This window comes from Setaria viridis, chromosome 5 (assembly GCF_005286985.2).
Source record: "Setaria viridis chromosome 5, Setaria_viridis_v4.0, whole genome shotgun sequence".
In the NCBI taxonomy this organism is placed as follows: domain Eukaryota; kingdom Viridiplantae; phylum Streptophyta; class Magnoliopsida; order Poales; family Poaceae; genus Setaria; species Setaria viridis.
This window is the reverse complement of record NC_048267.2, coordinates 44,873,747-44,889,998: the sequence shown is the minus strand read 5'-3', so window position 1 is coordinate 44,889,998 and position 16,252 is coordinate 44,873,747. Positions and strand designations below refer to the sequence as shown.

Sequence of the window (16,252 nt, the reverse complement as noted above, 5' to 3'; positions counted from 1 at the left end):
CATATTTAGTCCTCTTAATTAGCATCCGAACATCCGATGTGAGGACTAAAGTTTAGCTCCTGGTATCCAAATGAGGCGTAAATGAAGATTAGATGAATCAGTCCGTGCATGCAGTGTTTGTCTTTGTTACTCAATCAGTCTTATGAAATGAAAAGGAAGGAAAATCTCTCCCTATTTACAGGCAGCGAAAGAGATATATCCAAGTGTAATTCTCCCAACAAAAAGCAGCTTTAGCTGCCATCATCGAAATCTCAGCTGTACTGCACAGCTCATGATGAGCTCTGAAAGAAAGAAAAGAACGAAAGAAAGAAGGAAGAGCACTAGCACCGAACCATCACCACCTCCATACGTTTGGTTTCACTTTGACAGCCATCTTTACCTCCTCTCCAAGCCTCAAAGGGTGTGTGTAAAAGATGTGGTGTGCCGTGTCCATTTGTAAAGCCGCCTCTCCTAGTCACGAACCGACTCAAAAAATCACAGGGCCAACGAAACCCCCACTACGCTTCTCTGTAGGGAGGCTGTTCCGATTCCTTTCGCTCGTTAAACTAGTGGGTGGTATAAAATCTCGCCGAGCCCTTCCCCACAGTTCACGACTCCACCACACACACTTTCCCCTCCTCAGCTCTCTCGCCTCCTGCGAGCACCTTCGCCTCGCTCTCATGGCCTCAGAGCCTATAGAGTGCCAGGTACCAATATTCTCTCTCTCTTTGGGCCTGAATTTCAGTAAATGTTTTGACTTTTGAGAGCAATTCTTGTGGTCAGCAGTCTGATTCTTGCTCAGAGGATCGCTGTTGGGTCACTGATCTTTTCTTCTTCTTTGTCGTGATGGTGTTCTTTAGGGCTAGTGGTTCATGGTCTGTTCTTTCAATTGATCATCTCAGCGTGCTCATACTCTGTCGGTTTGTGATGTCTCCTGTTCCAGGTTGTGGTGCTGAGGGTGTCCATACACTGTGAGGGATGCAAGAAGAAGGTGAAGAAAGTGCTCCAAAATATTAATGGTAAGTCTTGTTTGATCTCAGAATTGTATGCAGAACAGTCTCTCTTACCATTCAGTTGCGCATTTTTCAGCCGCCTTCCAGAAAAATTCCTCATGTCGCAAAAGCTTGCTGTATTGAATTGAATTGGTATTTCATCACACTGAGTACCTGATACTAGGTAGCTTTGTTAGCAAGCAAGTGCCTCGTTTATTTCTACGAAATGAACATCCAGAATCCATGTCAGTAAAGCGAAGACGGCCATCCTGAAATCGTGTTCTTTTGATCTTGAAGGCGTGTACCGATGCGAGATCGATGCCAGGAGCAACAAGGTCTCGGTGACGGCATCGACGAAGCTCGATCCCTACATCATCGTTGCCAAGCTGCGTAAGTCCGGCAAGCAGGCCGACCTCTGGCCCGAGCAGCCGCAGCCGCAGCCTCCTGCAGAGAGCCAAGAGCCCAAGAACCAACCCGACGAGCAGAGCAAACCCAGCGAACCTGCGGAGAAGCCGGGCGCCGACAACAACGAGGCCGCCGCGGCAGAGCCGAGCAATCCCCAGCCTCCACCGGAGCTTAAGCAGAGCGCCGCAGGCGAGACCCCAAAGCCGGCGCCAGAGAGCAAAGAAGCCTCCGGCGCCAATGCGAACGCCGGCGGCGAGGCCGCGCCGGCAGCAGAGCCGCAGCATCACCATCAACCCAGTGAAGTGAAGGGGAAAGCGAGGCAGCAGCCGCCGCCGCCGGAGCTGGAGAAGCAGCCGGTCGACGCCCGGGTGACGGTGGAGTACGACCGGGGCGTCGGCGGCGGCTACGGGAACCACATGCCGGCGCCGCAGCACGTCGTGATGAGCTACAACCAGGCGCGGCCGAGCATGAGCGCGTCCTACTACGCCCCGGCGCCGGCGCCGGCGCCGATGGCGAGGCCGGGGCCGTCGCAGGGCTACATCGACGAGCACTACACGCCGTCCTACTACGGCCGGCCGTCTTCGAACGAGCCGTACTACTACAACCCTCCGCCGCCTCAGCCGTCACCGTATCGCTACCAGTACCAGCCTACCCCGTCGTCGGAGGACTACTACTACTACAGCGCGCCGCCGCAGAGGAGCGCCTTCTCGCCGCCGCGGGACGGCTACGGCGACATGTTCAACGACGAGAACGCCAATTCTTGCAGCGTGATGTGAAGGCAGGAAAGAAGAAGCTTGTAGTTTCACTGCTCCGTAATCAAGCACGGCTATGTGTAATATGTCTTTAGACGTTAGAATTAGTAGACGTAACCAATGTAGTAGCACTGCTCGGGCTTCATGGCGCTACAATAAGATGAGCGGAGCTTGAATGCTTGACGCACGAGAGGGAGAGCGTGAGGGGCTGATGGAACAGCTCTGGTGTGTTGTGCTACACATCAGAGCAATTTTGTAACATTTGACTTGGTTAAACTGGAGATATTCAGTCTCTTAAATTCCAGTTGGGAACTTTGTACAGAAAATACGAGCAAAGACACGATCTAGTATGCATCTTTGTTAACCTGTGAAACTTGCGTATGATATTATCCTATGTCAATCAACCAGCAGGCTAATTAACAGAGTATGTTTCAGAAGTAGGATGCTTCTGTCTAAAGATCCCTTTGCGAAAGGATAGCTCAGTTAACTCCAATTTAAAGTTACTTCGAAGTGCTCAAAAGAACTGAACGAGCAGTCTTTAACTTTTTCATTTGAAACTTGCTACTGCTCCTAATATTTGTTTCAGAGCGTTGGGCTTCGGGCATGATGCATTGACCCTGAACCGACCTGAATGGAAGACAACAGCGGCAGACAAGCTGTGACCCCGGATAAGCTTGCCCCCAGCAAGTACCATGCAGAATGCAGTAAAGAGATGGCGGCTCCAACAACAGCAAGCAGGCTCATGAGACGAGCCTGATGTGGGGTCTAGATGGCGGCCGAAACCAAAGCATAGGGACCTGTGATCTCTGAATATTCTTGGCAGCTTAGTACTAATAGGATACTGGAGTGGAGCAGAGGCCTCTGCTTTGGAATTGCCCGAGGGACACCAATTATGGATTCCAGAGTGCGGTTAGTTAACTGATACCGATGGTTGTGCGCTCTTCTTCACCATCCCCATGAAAGCGAAGTGAAAGCAAACGGGCTACTAGTACGTTAACATAAGCGTTTCTTTAACACAAAGCAAAGCTGGCGTGAAAACTGCTGTCCTAGTCTGCCATTTAGGCAGCAGGGAAAGCTAGTTTAAGCTTGTAAGCATGGTGCCCTAGGCCTAGCTGCTCTCGATTAGGGAGGTCAGCTGGTCACTGTCTGAGAAGTACAGGGCCAAAATTCTTTTTCCCCTCTCGCTGAATAAGCATGAGTCAACTCAGAACATCAACAATAGTGCTACTTATTTCAAAATGAAAGTTCTAGTTGTCATGAGCTTCGGCAGTCGTCATTGTAGCTTTATTGCCTGCGGTCCGGAAATTTAAACGGAAAAAATATTTTATACTAATATTCTTCTGGAATTAGAGTAAAGTTAACCGCATAATCTAGGAACATCTTCTCGTTCAGGCCGCGTGGCAAAGGTAAGGAGCGGGCCCAAAAAGTGGAGCCCAGAAGATAGCGAACCTGATCTGAAATTTAGGCTCAGCCCAAAAAGGTGTAGTCGTTGAAGTGCTGGGCTGTTAGAAAAAGATCAGCAGTCTAACAACACTCTGGGCTTCCTCAACACATACGGTTATTTGGGCCTCTGATGGGCTTAACACTCTGGGCTTCTTCCACAACTGCAAAATGGCGCATTATGCTGTTCTTAAAAGGGCGCATCATGAACTCATTCTGAAACATAGGATCTTTGACCTTTTCCTCTTTCGCACCGATGAGCACGAGCTGTTGTTGCTAGTGCAATGCTTCAATACGTATAATCACTGCGGTGAAGTGAGCAGGCCAAGGTTTTTTTTTTCCCCGAATAATGAGCAGTCCAAGATTCACGCAACGGCCAGCCGGGCATGTCCCAGCAGTCCCATTTGAATAACCGAATCTAGCTAAGCAGCAGCATATGCAGATGTCAGGGGGGTGACTGATGAGCAGATCTGATGAGCAGATGAGACAGGGGAACTAGGGCTAGCCGTTCGTACTCATACCCCAGAGCTCAGCTGGAGCTGGAAGCATACATCCAAGCAGGATATGGTAAGAAACGGGGCGCCGGCACGTGCTCCCGGCCCCCGACGTGCCTGCCAGTGCCAGGCGCGACCGGTGCAGGTGCAGCTCCGGCCTCATGTCATGTGCGGCGCGCGCGGGCGCGGACAAGGCGCCTCCCCCGTATATTAGTGCCGGCGTGGCAGGCGTGCCATGTTGCCATGTTGCCCCTGGGATCGGGGTCCTCATCGTCCACGATCGCCGCCCACATTCATTAGCCGTTTGGCCTCCTTGGGAAAATCCCACGAGCAGGGAGAAAGAGCTAGAGCGAGCGCAGGGCCGCCGCCGGCTGCAGCGAAGGGGAGGCAGCACAGCCCGGCAATGCCGCCGCCGCCGAGCCGCGCCGCGCTTGCGGTGGTCGTGGCGCTCTTGCTGGCCGTGGCCGCGTCGCGAGCGTCCGGCCAGACGACGGCGGTGGTGGATCCGGATAGCTGGGTGGTGCCCGCCGACGACCGTGGCGCGGCGGGCACGGTGGAGGAGTGCGCGGGCGGCGCGGCGAGGAGGGAGCTTGGGAACGGCGGGTACATCAGCTACGACGCGATGAGCCGGGGGCGGGTGCCGTGCTCCTACCGCGGCGCGTCCTACTACAACTGCCGGCCGGGCGGGCCGGCCAACCCCTACTCCCGAGGCTGCTCCCAAATCACCCGCTGCAGAGGCTAGCGGCTTGGGTTTCATCGTCTCAGGTTCTTGCAGCAGCAGCTAGCTTGTAAGGGAAACCTGTTTCTTCTTCGCTTCTCCTTTCTTGTTCTATAGCATCTGGGTTTTGGGAGGTGGATCAAGCTTCTTCTTGCTCCCATATATTCTTGTAATTGGCATTGGTAGGCGACATGTGAGAGCTCCTCTTCGTTCTCATTACATTCTTCGTCCATACAAATTGCTTGTTCAAGCTCCCATACTAGCTTTGTTGATCCGATCCCTTCTAGGTTGCTTATTAATTCAGATGGAATCTGATCGACACGCAAGTGTGGTCCTGATCTTGTCCTGTTATGCACAGGCACGATTCCTTTCACATGGAATCGATCTGATCAGTTCGTGCACCGACACTCTTTTCCTGTACAGATCAGGGAGAGAGAGAGAGAGAGTGGAGACAGATTCAGAAGCAGCAGTAGCATGCTTTGCAGAGCTCGAGAAGCGGAGTGCTTGCCGTGACCCCTGGATATGAAGTTGAATTCGAATTTTGCTGCAACGTTCGTCGATTTTCTTTTCTTTTTTGCTGGAACGGATTCAAATTTTGCTATTTTCCATTTTCCAGTGAAACCCAAGTAATTATCTACGGGCCATTAAGCGTTGCTCCATCGAGCTGCGCAGGTCTATTCTTTCCGCAGCGCGTCCTCCATGCAGCAGGCAGGACTGAACCGAAGAACCCGTCGTCATGTGGCCTAGTGGGCTGAGACCCAATCTAAAACAAACCCAGCCCACGTGCAATTCCTATCCCCGTTTCAACCGAACCCATCGCGCCCGATGTGCGGTTATCGGAATGTCTTTCTGGGCCATGTTTTTCAACAGCAAACAATGTGGGCCGGATTGGCAAGAATACTGGGCTCGGCCATGCAGACACGCCCTCTCTCTCCATCTCACAAAGCAGTCAGCACGATTGCAGCTCTCAAGTCAACTGTAACAAGCCTATAAGCTCCTCCCCTAGAGGTTCCAGGCCAAAAAAAGTCAATACAGTGCCACCAGAGTTTACAAATAGGCAATCCCTTCAAGTCCTTCCAAAAACATGTTGGTGTTTTTGGCTCAAGACCAGGTAGTTTACAGATAGGGTCATGGCTTCTGCGAACACATTTTAGGTGTATATATTTGCTGTAAATCACAACTCACCATATCGTTCGGACGGGAAATTCCTGTATCGTTCGGTATCGTTTTCGTACTTATTTGTTAAAATTATAAGTATGGAAAAATTCCTAACCTGATCGTTTTCATTTTCTGTATTGCAGCACCATTTCCCTTTCATCCTATGTTTTCAGTTGTAAAGAAAATAATATGCACACCTACATTTGAGTTAGAAATGATTGAATATTCCCAGTAATTTTATATGGTTGATACTAGGGATGGTAGGTAGTTGATACCAGTATCAGATCTGGAGGTGCTGCGTGTAAAGAGGGTTAAGATTATTAATTGCGAATTTCCACATGCCCTTACCTTGTTCAAAAGCGAATCTTCTCTTCTTCTTTTTAACCAACTCCTCGGATCTTTAAAAGTTTGCTAGCGCTGCCACTGGCACACAGGCAGAAACGACGCAGACAATGCAAGGCCTGCAGCAGCAAGCAGCCGGCCGGGTGCACGCGATGCCACCGCCACGGAGCCGCGTGGCGCTCGCGGCCGTCGTCGCTGCAGTGCTCCTCCTCGTCGCAGCCAGCCCGCCGCGGGGCGCCGCCGCCCAGGGCATGGCCTGCAGCACGGGCACGGTGGGCGAGTGCGCGATGGGCAGGAGGAGGGAGCTGGGAGGGAGCGGCTACATCGGCTACGGCGCGATGAGCGCCGGCAACGTGCCGTGCTCGTACCGCGGCGCGTCCTACTACAACTGCCGGCCGAGCGGCGCCGCCAACCCCTACTCCCGGGGCTGCTCCGCCATCACCCAGTGCAGGGGCTAGCGGCCGTCGAGCAGGCGAGGTGACCTGGCCGGGTTCATGGCGGCACGGTCTCATGAACGCTAGCTCCACGTACTTTTGCACCTTGTAAGACAAAGCCTCCTAGCTCTTTTTTTTTTCCCTTTTGTTTCAGTTTTGATTTTTTGGTGGTGGTTTCTGTAGCTGGATTGAGATCCATCAATTGACATGGAGCGAGACGATTCTTGCTCTATAATTCATTTGTTGTATTTGGCATTTGTAGGCAAAACGAATACCTGATTCGTTCGTGTAATATAATGCTCAGTCATGGCTCTCAGCTTGGTCTTTTTCTTGTTTCGGGCGATATAGTTCCTCTTACTACGAGCTACCAGTCTTTCGTTTGAACTTTTGAATTTTTGATGGCCAACAGCGGCTCGTCAACATTAGTTTGCAAACGGCTAGGAATTCATCAGGTTTTGCTAAAAGAAAAGGGAGCGGGTAGCTAGGGAGGGTTAAACAGAGACATATATAGGTTAGTTTATCTGAAATACTGTGTTCTGTTTTGGAACAATGAAATGCTTGCACATTTATTTCACAAAAAAAAACAAAGAAACGCTTGCACATTATGTCAATTGTCAAGAACAATTGCCGTTTTGTAGTGTCATATGTTTCAAGCTGTATACATGAAAATGCTGAAGGTACAGCGGACGTTTTCGCTAAACGCAATAACTAAGCACGATTCCGGCCAACAGGTCAATACGGTAAGCCTATAAGCTTCTTCCCTCGATCGAGGTTATAGGACAAAATAGTCAAAAAGGTGGCAGGAGGCGGATCGACCTATAAGGGTTCTGCCATGTTAGAAGTACGGACACAATGCATGAACCTCGTGCAAAATTGCTTCTGTAGAAAAGGAAGTGGTCTAATAATCTTTTCCATGTTAGGATACAAGTATACAACCAGGAACCATTTTGAGTCGAAGGAGGCTCAAGCACCACACAAGAATGTTGGGAAAATATAAGAACTCTTGTAATGCAAATTCGAGTTGAAGGTAGCTCAGTTTATAAGGAAGACTTGAAACATTTTATTATCTGTATAAGGGCTTAGGGATATATCCTAAGAGGGAAAATACTTGAAACGAGTGTTGGGAAAAGCGGAGCCTTTTTCGGACAGGCTGCACTCGATAAACAAGTGCCAAGTGCCCCCCCACATGTCACTGACACAGCGGAGTGAAATCATTGGGATTCTGTTCACACGCAGGATGCAGCATTGCAGCTACAGCCCACTACACTACTGTCAGTATTTGCACCGACACTCTTTGCATTCGTGCTGTGCATTCCTTTTGAAGTCCAGATCGGAGTGGTGACAGACTGAAAGCTGAAGGTGGTTTCTGACTTTCGAGGCCAGGAGGCCTGACTAGAAAGCAGCGATCGGTTTCCCATGTTCCAACCATTGTTGGACTAATCCAGAAAGGCATGACCGTGATCCGAGGGCGAGCAGGAATCTGTGTAGTTCAGCTCCAAGCTCCTACTGGAGTAATGGGCAAATCATCGATCGATCACAGGCAACTGGCCGGACTGAGCAGGAAACTGAGCATGTCCAGATCGTATTGTCGATTGAAAGCACATGCTCTCGCATTTAAACAACACGCTGGGCCTTCGCCATGAAAATATTCATGGATAAAAACTTACTAAATTACTGTCATGCGATTGCTGTTACAGTACGTTCTGCTTTTATTCCGTCGAACGTGGATCTACCCTTAAAAATTCGGTTGGATTTCCTGGGTGTGACGGAGGGACGGTGGCTGTCTCCCACCGGCCGGCGGCTCTTCCCCGCCGGACGGCGGCTCTTCTCCTCCCGGCGGCGATGGCCACCTGCACTGGAAGACACACACGCAGATTCTTCTATTCCAGACCCAGTCGATGTCGACGCCGGGGTCGGCGGCGCTGCGCTTCCTCGTCGCGCAGTGCCCGCCGGTGCCGAGCCTTCCGTGCACGCACGAGCTCGCACAGTTCAGATTGTTCACGCACCTACCATGGAAAAACCTGTTCTGCGTTGTGCACATGTATGCCTCCGCACCTACGTACGTACAAACATAAACCTTGTCAGGAAATTTAAATTCGCAGAAATTTCGCGAGAATATATGAAAACAACAAGGGTTGTTTTACTTACAATAGGCCACGAGGAGCAAGGCCAGGGCGAAGACAGCAGGAGCTGCTACTTTCTTGTTGGACGCCATGGCAGTTTGGTGTGGAGAAAAGGGCACACACATGTTCAAGATTTATAGGGGTTGCTTTGGCCCTAGGCCTATCCTGTGGATAGCAAAACGGCAAAACCCAAATGTTGGATACTATACAATTTATTACTATCCTTGTTTTATGAAATATTTTATGGTTTTTTCCTGTGGATATAATAAAGTACTCCCTCCGTTCCAAAATGTAGGTCGTATTGGGTTTTCTAGGTGCATAGATTTTGCTATGCACCTAAATATAGGATTATGTCTAGATACATAGCAAAATCTATGTATCTAAAAAACCAAAACGATCTACATTTTTGAACAGAGGGAGTAGTAGTTTTTTGCTGCATGGTCAAAATAAATAGTATAGTTTTTTTCCTGTGGATATAATAAAGTATTAGTTTTTTTCCTCTGGATACGGAAAAGCAACTGGTGAATGGATACGCAAAATATAAATGCATGCAACATAGTCCAAATACAGTCAAATATGCTCGGTGTACTGATTTCCGGAGACACCGACAACATGACAAGGCGCGAGTAATTCCTAGACATACGACCTGTCGGTTTTGCACGTCACAGTAGTCCAGTTTGTTCTTGGACTTCCATTCACTTCTCTTGCTGTGTGTTATACTGTTATTACACTTCAATTCTGGTACTGCAGCATTCCAATTTGTTATTCTTGAGGAACTATTATACTTCAGTTATTACAATACCAGAATTGTAGCCAAAGATTTTGTCTCAAAATATTTAGATTTGTCGTCAAAATAAATATATTTGCAGCCAAAGATTTTGTCCCAAAATATTAAGATTTGTAGCCAAATAAATAGATTTATAGCCAAAGATTTTGTCCCAATATTTAGATCTTACTGCACACTTTCAGAGCATGACTAAGAAGTTTAGCATTTAAACAATATATATTGAGTTTTTTTATCAGAACAATATATAGAGATATTCCAGGTATTAACTACATACACTGCTGTCATGCTGTGATATCACCAGCATTGCAGGTTATTCTTTTCTGCAACTTGTTGTTTTAGACAAGCTGGACTACTGCCGCGATTCGCAGGGCGCCACCCTGGAGAAGATCTGCAAGCTCATCAAACAATATAGCAGTGCGCCAGCCCCAGCCCTTTGGGGCTTTTGGTAGCAGCGTCCCAGCCTGCTTCAGGCTTCCAAATATCATGACCTCTCTCTTTGATGGACAGATGAGCTACGAGCAACAAACAATTTTGCAAATTAGGACATACACAATACCTCAATAGAAGATGAGTTGATGAAAAGTGGGTATAAGCACCTGATACCGAGCAGTAACCTTTTCCCGAGGGTCAACATACATGTGGACCTAAGGAATAAGTTTATCAGTTAATTTGACCATAAACCATTGAATTCTGTAAATCACTCACCTTCCTCAAGGGGTCTAAAAACTCAGCCTTGCGTCGGTGGAGAAAAAGTCCTGTATTGCCAGTTAAATTGGTACAAGGCATATTATTATACTTGGACAGTCAGGCAAGAGGTAAGCTTGTGAGGACAAGGTAATAAAAAGAATACCAAGGGTGCGTCGTCCATGAGGATCCTCATCATTGAATGCCTGAACACTCACCTGCAAATGGGTATGCCACTTAACTAGATTTAGGCCATTAGAAGGATGTATAGATTTAAGACAACAAAGCCAACCTTCCACAGAGAGCCTGCATAAAACACTTCAGTCGAATGTTTCACCTGACCATCAGCAAGTCTGTGCACATCCTCGAACTCAACTCTGTGAACAGCAATAAGCTGGTCAAGCCATGCCAGAAACAAGGAATCAATGTGCACATCCAATTGTAAGCCTTTACTGCCTAAAGATGATAAAAGGTAAATAGCAGAACATTTGTTGGCTAGCCTTATCATTTTTCATGAGAAAATTTATTTTATTTTTCATATTCCTGCCATGGCACATTTATCAACAAGGCACCAAGCCAACTGGTAACCTAGAAATAAACTCAAGCTTTTAGATAGCTTGAGAGATATTACTTGACATTCAGGAAAACGAAATAAATAATAACTCAAGTTTTTCCAGGAATACTGTTCAATGAGGTGTTGTTTGATGATAGAATTGCAGATACAGAAAAATAAGTAACCTTACCCAAAGCGGAAAGGAGGAAAATGGCTAAGCGGTGTTTTCATGTCTAATGATATAGTTGCATCCTCTGCAGTTTCCCAATCCGACCCAAGTTCATGCTCCTTTGACTCCTGCATCTGGACAGAAGAACCACCTGGAGTAGAAACAGATGCAACACTGCGATATCTCGTCTGCACGCTGGTCTCAAATATGCTTTCAGCCTGCTGATGAACAACATTGCTTTCTTGGCTAAGATTAACCAATGCAGTTAGGCCATCCGCTGAAATATCTCCATTGCGGTCAATTCTAGGTTCTGATTCATCATTGGCAAATTGCTGACCATTTCTTGAACCGAGCCCATAAGGGACACGGGAGAAGACATAACGTGTAGGAGCCCAAGCTGCACCAGGCACATTTGAGTTCCCTCTCCCAATACCAGCAAGTCCATCGACTGCTCCTCTTACATTAACACGGACAGGTCCAAGCCCACCATTGCCATCACCCTGGGCATCTGCGAGATAGATATTACCTATGGTACCAGAAGCACTGCTCCGGTCATTTTCCTGCCTGTAGTGTGTATGCGAGCTCACATATGCTTGCTTGCAAGCACAAGAACTACTCGTAAGGCAACAGTTTCTGCAAGTATCAGCAACTATTGCTTGCACTCTGTGACACAGAAGCATCTGCAGTAACAAAAGCATCAAGTTCTATAAACCATCATAAAAGGAACACTGTACTACAAGGCAGAAATTAGACTACAAACCTGTAGCCAAAGACCATCATTGACAGCTTTGCAAGGGAATCCGAATTCTTCAAGTTGCTTTCGAACGCTTAACAGCGCATCAAATGTCATGTTGCAGTAGAGAAGAGAACCCCTCTCAAATATATTCATAAAAGCATTATATTCATCACTAGATAAACAAGAGCCTCCCCTAATGCATCTAACTTGCCGCCGTCCAACGACCCTACCACCCCAAAGTGGTGCATTGGGCCTTCCCCACTCAGTAGGAACAACCCCACTACTGGAAGTTCTTGAGAAATAATTCTTAGTTTGCTCACTAGAAAGCCAGATGTTTTCATTAAACTGATATGAAGTACTTTCTCCAGATGGTCCTCCTGTAGAACAATCGTTCCCCATCCTCTTGGAAGCTTCACCATTCTAAATTCAGAAAAACAGCAGGGTCATGCTTCAGCTAAATATAGTTATTTGTGATGACAAGGAAAAAATGCATAGCATATCGAACAAAAGCAGAAATTTTGGGTGTCATCTTAGTCGTACAATGGGGGTATATGGTATGATATTCCAGGGTATTACCGTGTCTGAAATAGCAATAATGTTATGGGCAATTTCATTCCCCAAGTTATCATGCAACTTTAAGTTCTGCAATTCAGACTCAATTAGCTGTTCCTCGCCAGGTTCATCCATTGGAGTCTTCCCCTTCCTCATGGAATGATCAGCATTTGATGAGCTTGTTTCATTCCCACTAACTTGTAACTCAAACATGGTAACCTTTGCAAGTAGAGTAAACAATGCTAGTTCAAACCTTCAAGTACCAAGATAAGTTGTTGTCACAAAAGGGGCTTGTAATATCATTCAGCGCACAGATAAACATAAAACATACCGTTTCTCCTCATTCGGTACCCACAATTCGTCAGACGTAAGGAGAGCATGCAAAGTTTGTGAAGAAAGCTTTGGTAGCACCTTTCAAGAACAAAACAAAAATAATATTGTGAGTAACAAAGAGGCCCAGCAATTCACAATTAACATAGAATATATATTGAATAACAAATCCCAGCCAAGACCATCCAAACATGTAAGCACTTGTGTTGATGAAAAGAAAAAACTAAACATATTCATATAATACAACATAGAATAGTTTTCATAGTGAATTCTAAAAAAAGAATAGTTTTCTTAGCATTTTTGGTACACCAATGGCCTGTACAATCTCCATTTACTACAATATAACATCCACGCTACTTGATTCAAATACCAAAACAAATACAAAGTCAATTCATGTAATGCACAGCAAGACATTTATAGAACTTAAGGCATGGGTGACATGGTCTTTAAATACCAATTTTTTAAAAAAAGATCTATAAGAATTAAAAAGTAAACAACAATATCCTGGATTTGACCAGAAAAAGTTCTTAAATGATACGTGCCTCTCGTAGTTCCAGTGTGGCACTTTGACAAAGATAACCCCAGCAAGCATTTCTGACACGTTCTCCATGACTACCATAATCTTGACTTTCAGCAAACAACTGTTGGAATAAGAAAAGGTTAATATGAAGATGAATGATCAAGGAGAAGAAAGCGAATAGTTTATTGTAAAATAAAGTTGATCTCATCAATCATCAAAGTATACAGATCCAAAGAAAAGCTACATAATAGTAATGAACTTGCCTGATATTGTAAAAAATTTGATGTCCAAAGCTCAGAAATAATAAAATCTGTACATATTGTACATAAGTCCTGCAATTGAACATATCATATGAGTCAAAACAACAAAGTGGAATGAGGCACAAAGGAAAATTACCTACTAAATAGCTAAACTTTCACCTGAAGATCCAGAAATGATGCAGCTGCGAGCACCCGAAATGCATTGTTATCATTAAGCTTGGGAGGCTGCCCATAAAGATATGCCAGTGCAATTGCGATTGCCTCTGAATCAACATTAGCATCATCTATGTGCAAGACCACTGTAGGTGCTCCAGCCTCCCTCCAAGGACCATGAAGCATATTCCTGCCAGTCATTTTTTATAAAGAATTTGTTAGTATTCTACTCATCTCTAATTACTTGTATGTCCTATTAGGAAAAAATGTGAGAAAAGGGAAAAAAGGGAAAAGGTGTAGGAATGGAGTGAGCAAGATTCCTTTCGAATTTACTTTGGTTTTGCATATATCATGTAGAAATAAACGTAGCATCAAGCCAAAGTGCAGAGACCATAACCATCAGGATAACATCTAGTTGAATTGTATCACATAGGAGAAGAAAGAGGTCTCTAATTTTTCTCCTAAGAGTGACCAGGGAAATATGTGTGCACAAATCTGATAGGATCCCTAAAGGGAGGAAACTATGATTTCATTTTTAATGTACCACAGTCCACGGTACTGGTTGATGCCTATGCCCCCATCCACAAGTTCTGGCCTTGAAATCTCAAGGGAAACACTAGCTAGTAACCGATTTCTGTCAAATCATTTTTAGCTTCAACAATGATTCACAGCTTAAATGGGAATCCGGAAGTCTAAAGGAAGCCAACTAGGTTCAATTGTACCAAAGGCTTAAATATGATATCAACAAGAATGCCAGCCTACCCATAACAAATAGTACAAATTAAGGTCTTGGGGATTTTAAGGCTGTAATCGACATGATATTTGCACAATGGATAAGGTCGGATTCTTATTAAACATTTCGGTAGGGATCAAAGCACATGAAAATTTCTTAGGGAAGGGATCGAGACGTCCCAACGAAACAGACAAAAATGTCACTTAGAAATGCAATTAAGTACTCTAGGCAGTTGCAGACGATCAGATCGCAACAGACACTTCAATTCCCAACGAATCGAAGGCGGGAGGAGCGCCAGGGCTCCGCATTCGAGAGCTCACCTGAAGTAGGCGCTCCGGGAGAGGATGAGGCGGTGGAGGCTGTAGGTGGCGCCCATGGCCTCCACGACGACGTCGGAGAAGGCCCCGGAGCCGAACCCCTCCGCCTGGACGTGGTCGCAGAGCGCCGCGAGGTTGCAGTCCACCGGCCGAAGCTCCGCCGCCGCGACCGCCACCTCGTACGGCCGCGGCCCCGGCGGGGCGGCGGGGAGGGGAGCCGCCGGTGCAGCCCCCTCCTCCGCCGCCGGCAGGAGCGGCTGCGGTGGGGCGGCCATCGGGGGCCTGGGGCTAGGGTTTTAGCGGAGGCGTGTGACACGCCGCGTGTCGGTGGGATGGGGGAGTGATGAGGCGGGGCAGGGGTGGGGAGAGGCGAACGAGTCGGGAGGTTGAAGAAAGGCGAACGAGGAAAAAGGCGATCTCTCTCGGCTTTCGGGGAATGCGCCACTGTTATTGGCAACAATCGCGAGACTTTTCATGTTCTTCTATTTTTTTTCCTTGCCCAACAAGAGAGGTTTTCTTTGAGTGATCCACAATGTTTAGGTAAAGAAAACCAAACAATATATATAGAAAGTATTTTATTTTTTAATGGCGTGTGCTATAATTTGTTGGATAGTGTTTGATGAGTTGTGTTCGATAAAATAGTATTAATTTCATGTAATGGTGCAAAATCTTAAAGCGGATGATCGTAAGTTAACTGAACGAGCAAATTTTTTAAATACACATTTGTGAACTTGATCTCTTTATTACGACAGTACATGTGTAGGATTATAAAAAATTTTCTCTCATATGCTACGAATGACAGTACATGTGGTACATGGGTAGGATCATAAAAATTTTTCTCTCATTTACTAGCATGCCATTAGAGCATCATCAGTGCTGGTATGAATAGAGAGCATAAGTTTGTTCGGTGACACGGTAATATTCGATTGCTCCAGTGCAAAAGCTATTTTAGAAGGTCCGCGTATGGAGTTAAAAATGTAGAAAATGCAAGTTTTCACTCCCAATCTCTCTTCAGATGTTGCAACTATAGTTCATTCTCTCTTCCTCTAGTAAATAGAGTATTTTATTTGGCATGGTCCGAATCAAACATATGGCAGCAAGATTCGATGCTAATGGTGTGCCTCGTTCCCTCACAATTTGATTTTTGAGAGCATTGGTTACCTTATGATGTTAAAAATAAAAATTAAAACATATCTTATAACCTTTTGCTATCAATACCAGGTTTAAGATTTTAAGAAACGTATTATAATATATTCTTGTTTTTTGAAAAAATATGTACATTTTTTAATGAAGATTCTAATGAAATTGAGAAAAAAATGATTTGAGATCTTATAAAATGGCGGATGAGCCTGTGGATCCCACTACTGGTACACATGGATCTCACCTGAACAGTACGTGGATCCCACCTGAACAATACGTAGATCTCATGTGATGTCAGGATGCATGTAGATAAATAAGTGGGAAGGCGTAACGATTTGTACGTTTTTTAGCTGTGAAAACAAATCTGCCTACGTAAAAGACAGCTGATGATCCCGATTTATACAAAGATTTTGTCCAACCGAAACGCGTAAAACAAACAATACCTTGTTGATGAGACACGAAGAAACGAGGCTTCGATTTT

General features: G+C 46.1%; 3 protein-coding genes across 8 annotated transcripts; 2 read left to right on the top strand and 1 right to left on the bottom strand.

Annotated features, from left to right (window-relative positions):
* The first annotated feature begins 501 nt into the window (after positions 1-501).
* On the top strand, positions 502-2,432 carry LOC117854489 (uncharacterized). Its single transcript, XM_034736696.2, has 3 exons — positions 502-686; positions 923-998; positions 1,269-2,432. The coding sequence occupies exons 1-3, from the start codon at positions 660-662 to the stop codon at positions 2,150-2,152; spliced, it is 987 nt and encodes a 328-aa protein (XP_034592587.1). The 5' UTR covers positions 502-659; the 3' UTR covers positions 2,153-2,432.
* Positions 2,433-4,804: 2,372 nt separating this feature from the next.
* Positions 4,805-7,039, top strand: LOC117856586 (rapid alkalinization factor). Its single transcript, XM_072294055.1, has one exon. The coding sequence runs from the start codon at positions 6,391-6,393 to the stop codon at positions 6,736-6,738; it is 348 nt and encodes a 115-aa protein (XP_072150156.1). The 5' UTR covers positions 4,805-6,390; the 3' UTR covers positions 6,739-7,039.
* A 2,771-nt stretch (positions 7,040-9,810) lies between these two features.
* Positions 9,811-15,035, bottom strand: LOC117857785 (uncharacterized). Of its 6 annotated transcripts, none has more exons than XM_072294052.1 (13): positions 14,635-15,034; positions 13,588-13,771; positions 13,432-13,500; positions 13,191-13,289; positions 12,650-12,729; positions 12,343-12,571; positions 11,791-12,186; positions 11,052-11,710; positions 10,646-10,685; positions 10,475-10,526; positions 10,330-10,379; positions 10,221-10,268; positions 9,811-10,136 (listed from the first exon to the last, which is right to left on the bottom strand). In XM_072294052.1, exons 1-13 carry the CDS (start codon positions 14,904-14,906, stop codon positions 9,960-9,962), a joined length of 2,355 nt encoding a protein of 784 aa, XP_072150153.1. In that variant the 5' UTR covers positions 14,907-15,034; the 3' UTR covers positions 9,811-9,959. The 6 variants fall into 6 exon arrangements, 5 of the variants coding, with proteins under 5 accessions (XP_072150153.1, XP_034596532.1, XP_072150155.1 ...); XM_034740641.2 differs by having other exon boundaries at positions 10,601-10,685; positions 14,635-15,032; XR_004640862.2 differs by lacking the exons at positions 9,811-10,136; positions 10,221-10,268 and having other exon boundaries at positions 10,601-10,702; positions 14,635-15,035.
* Positions 15,036-16,252: the final 1,217 nt, after the last annotated feature.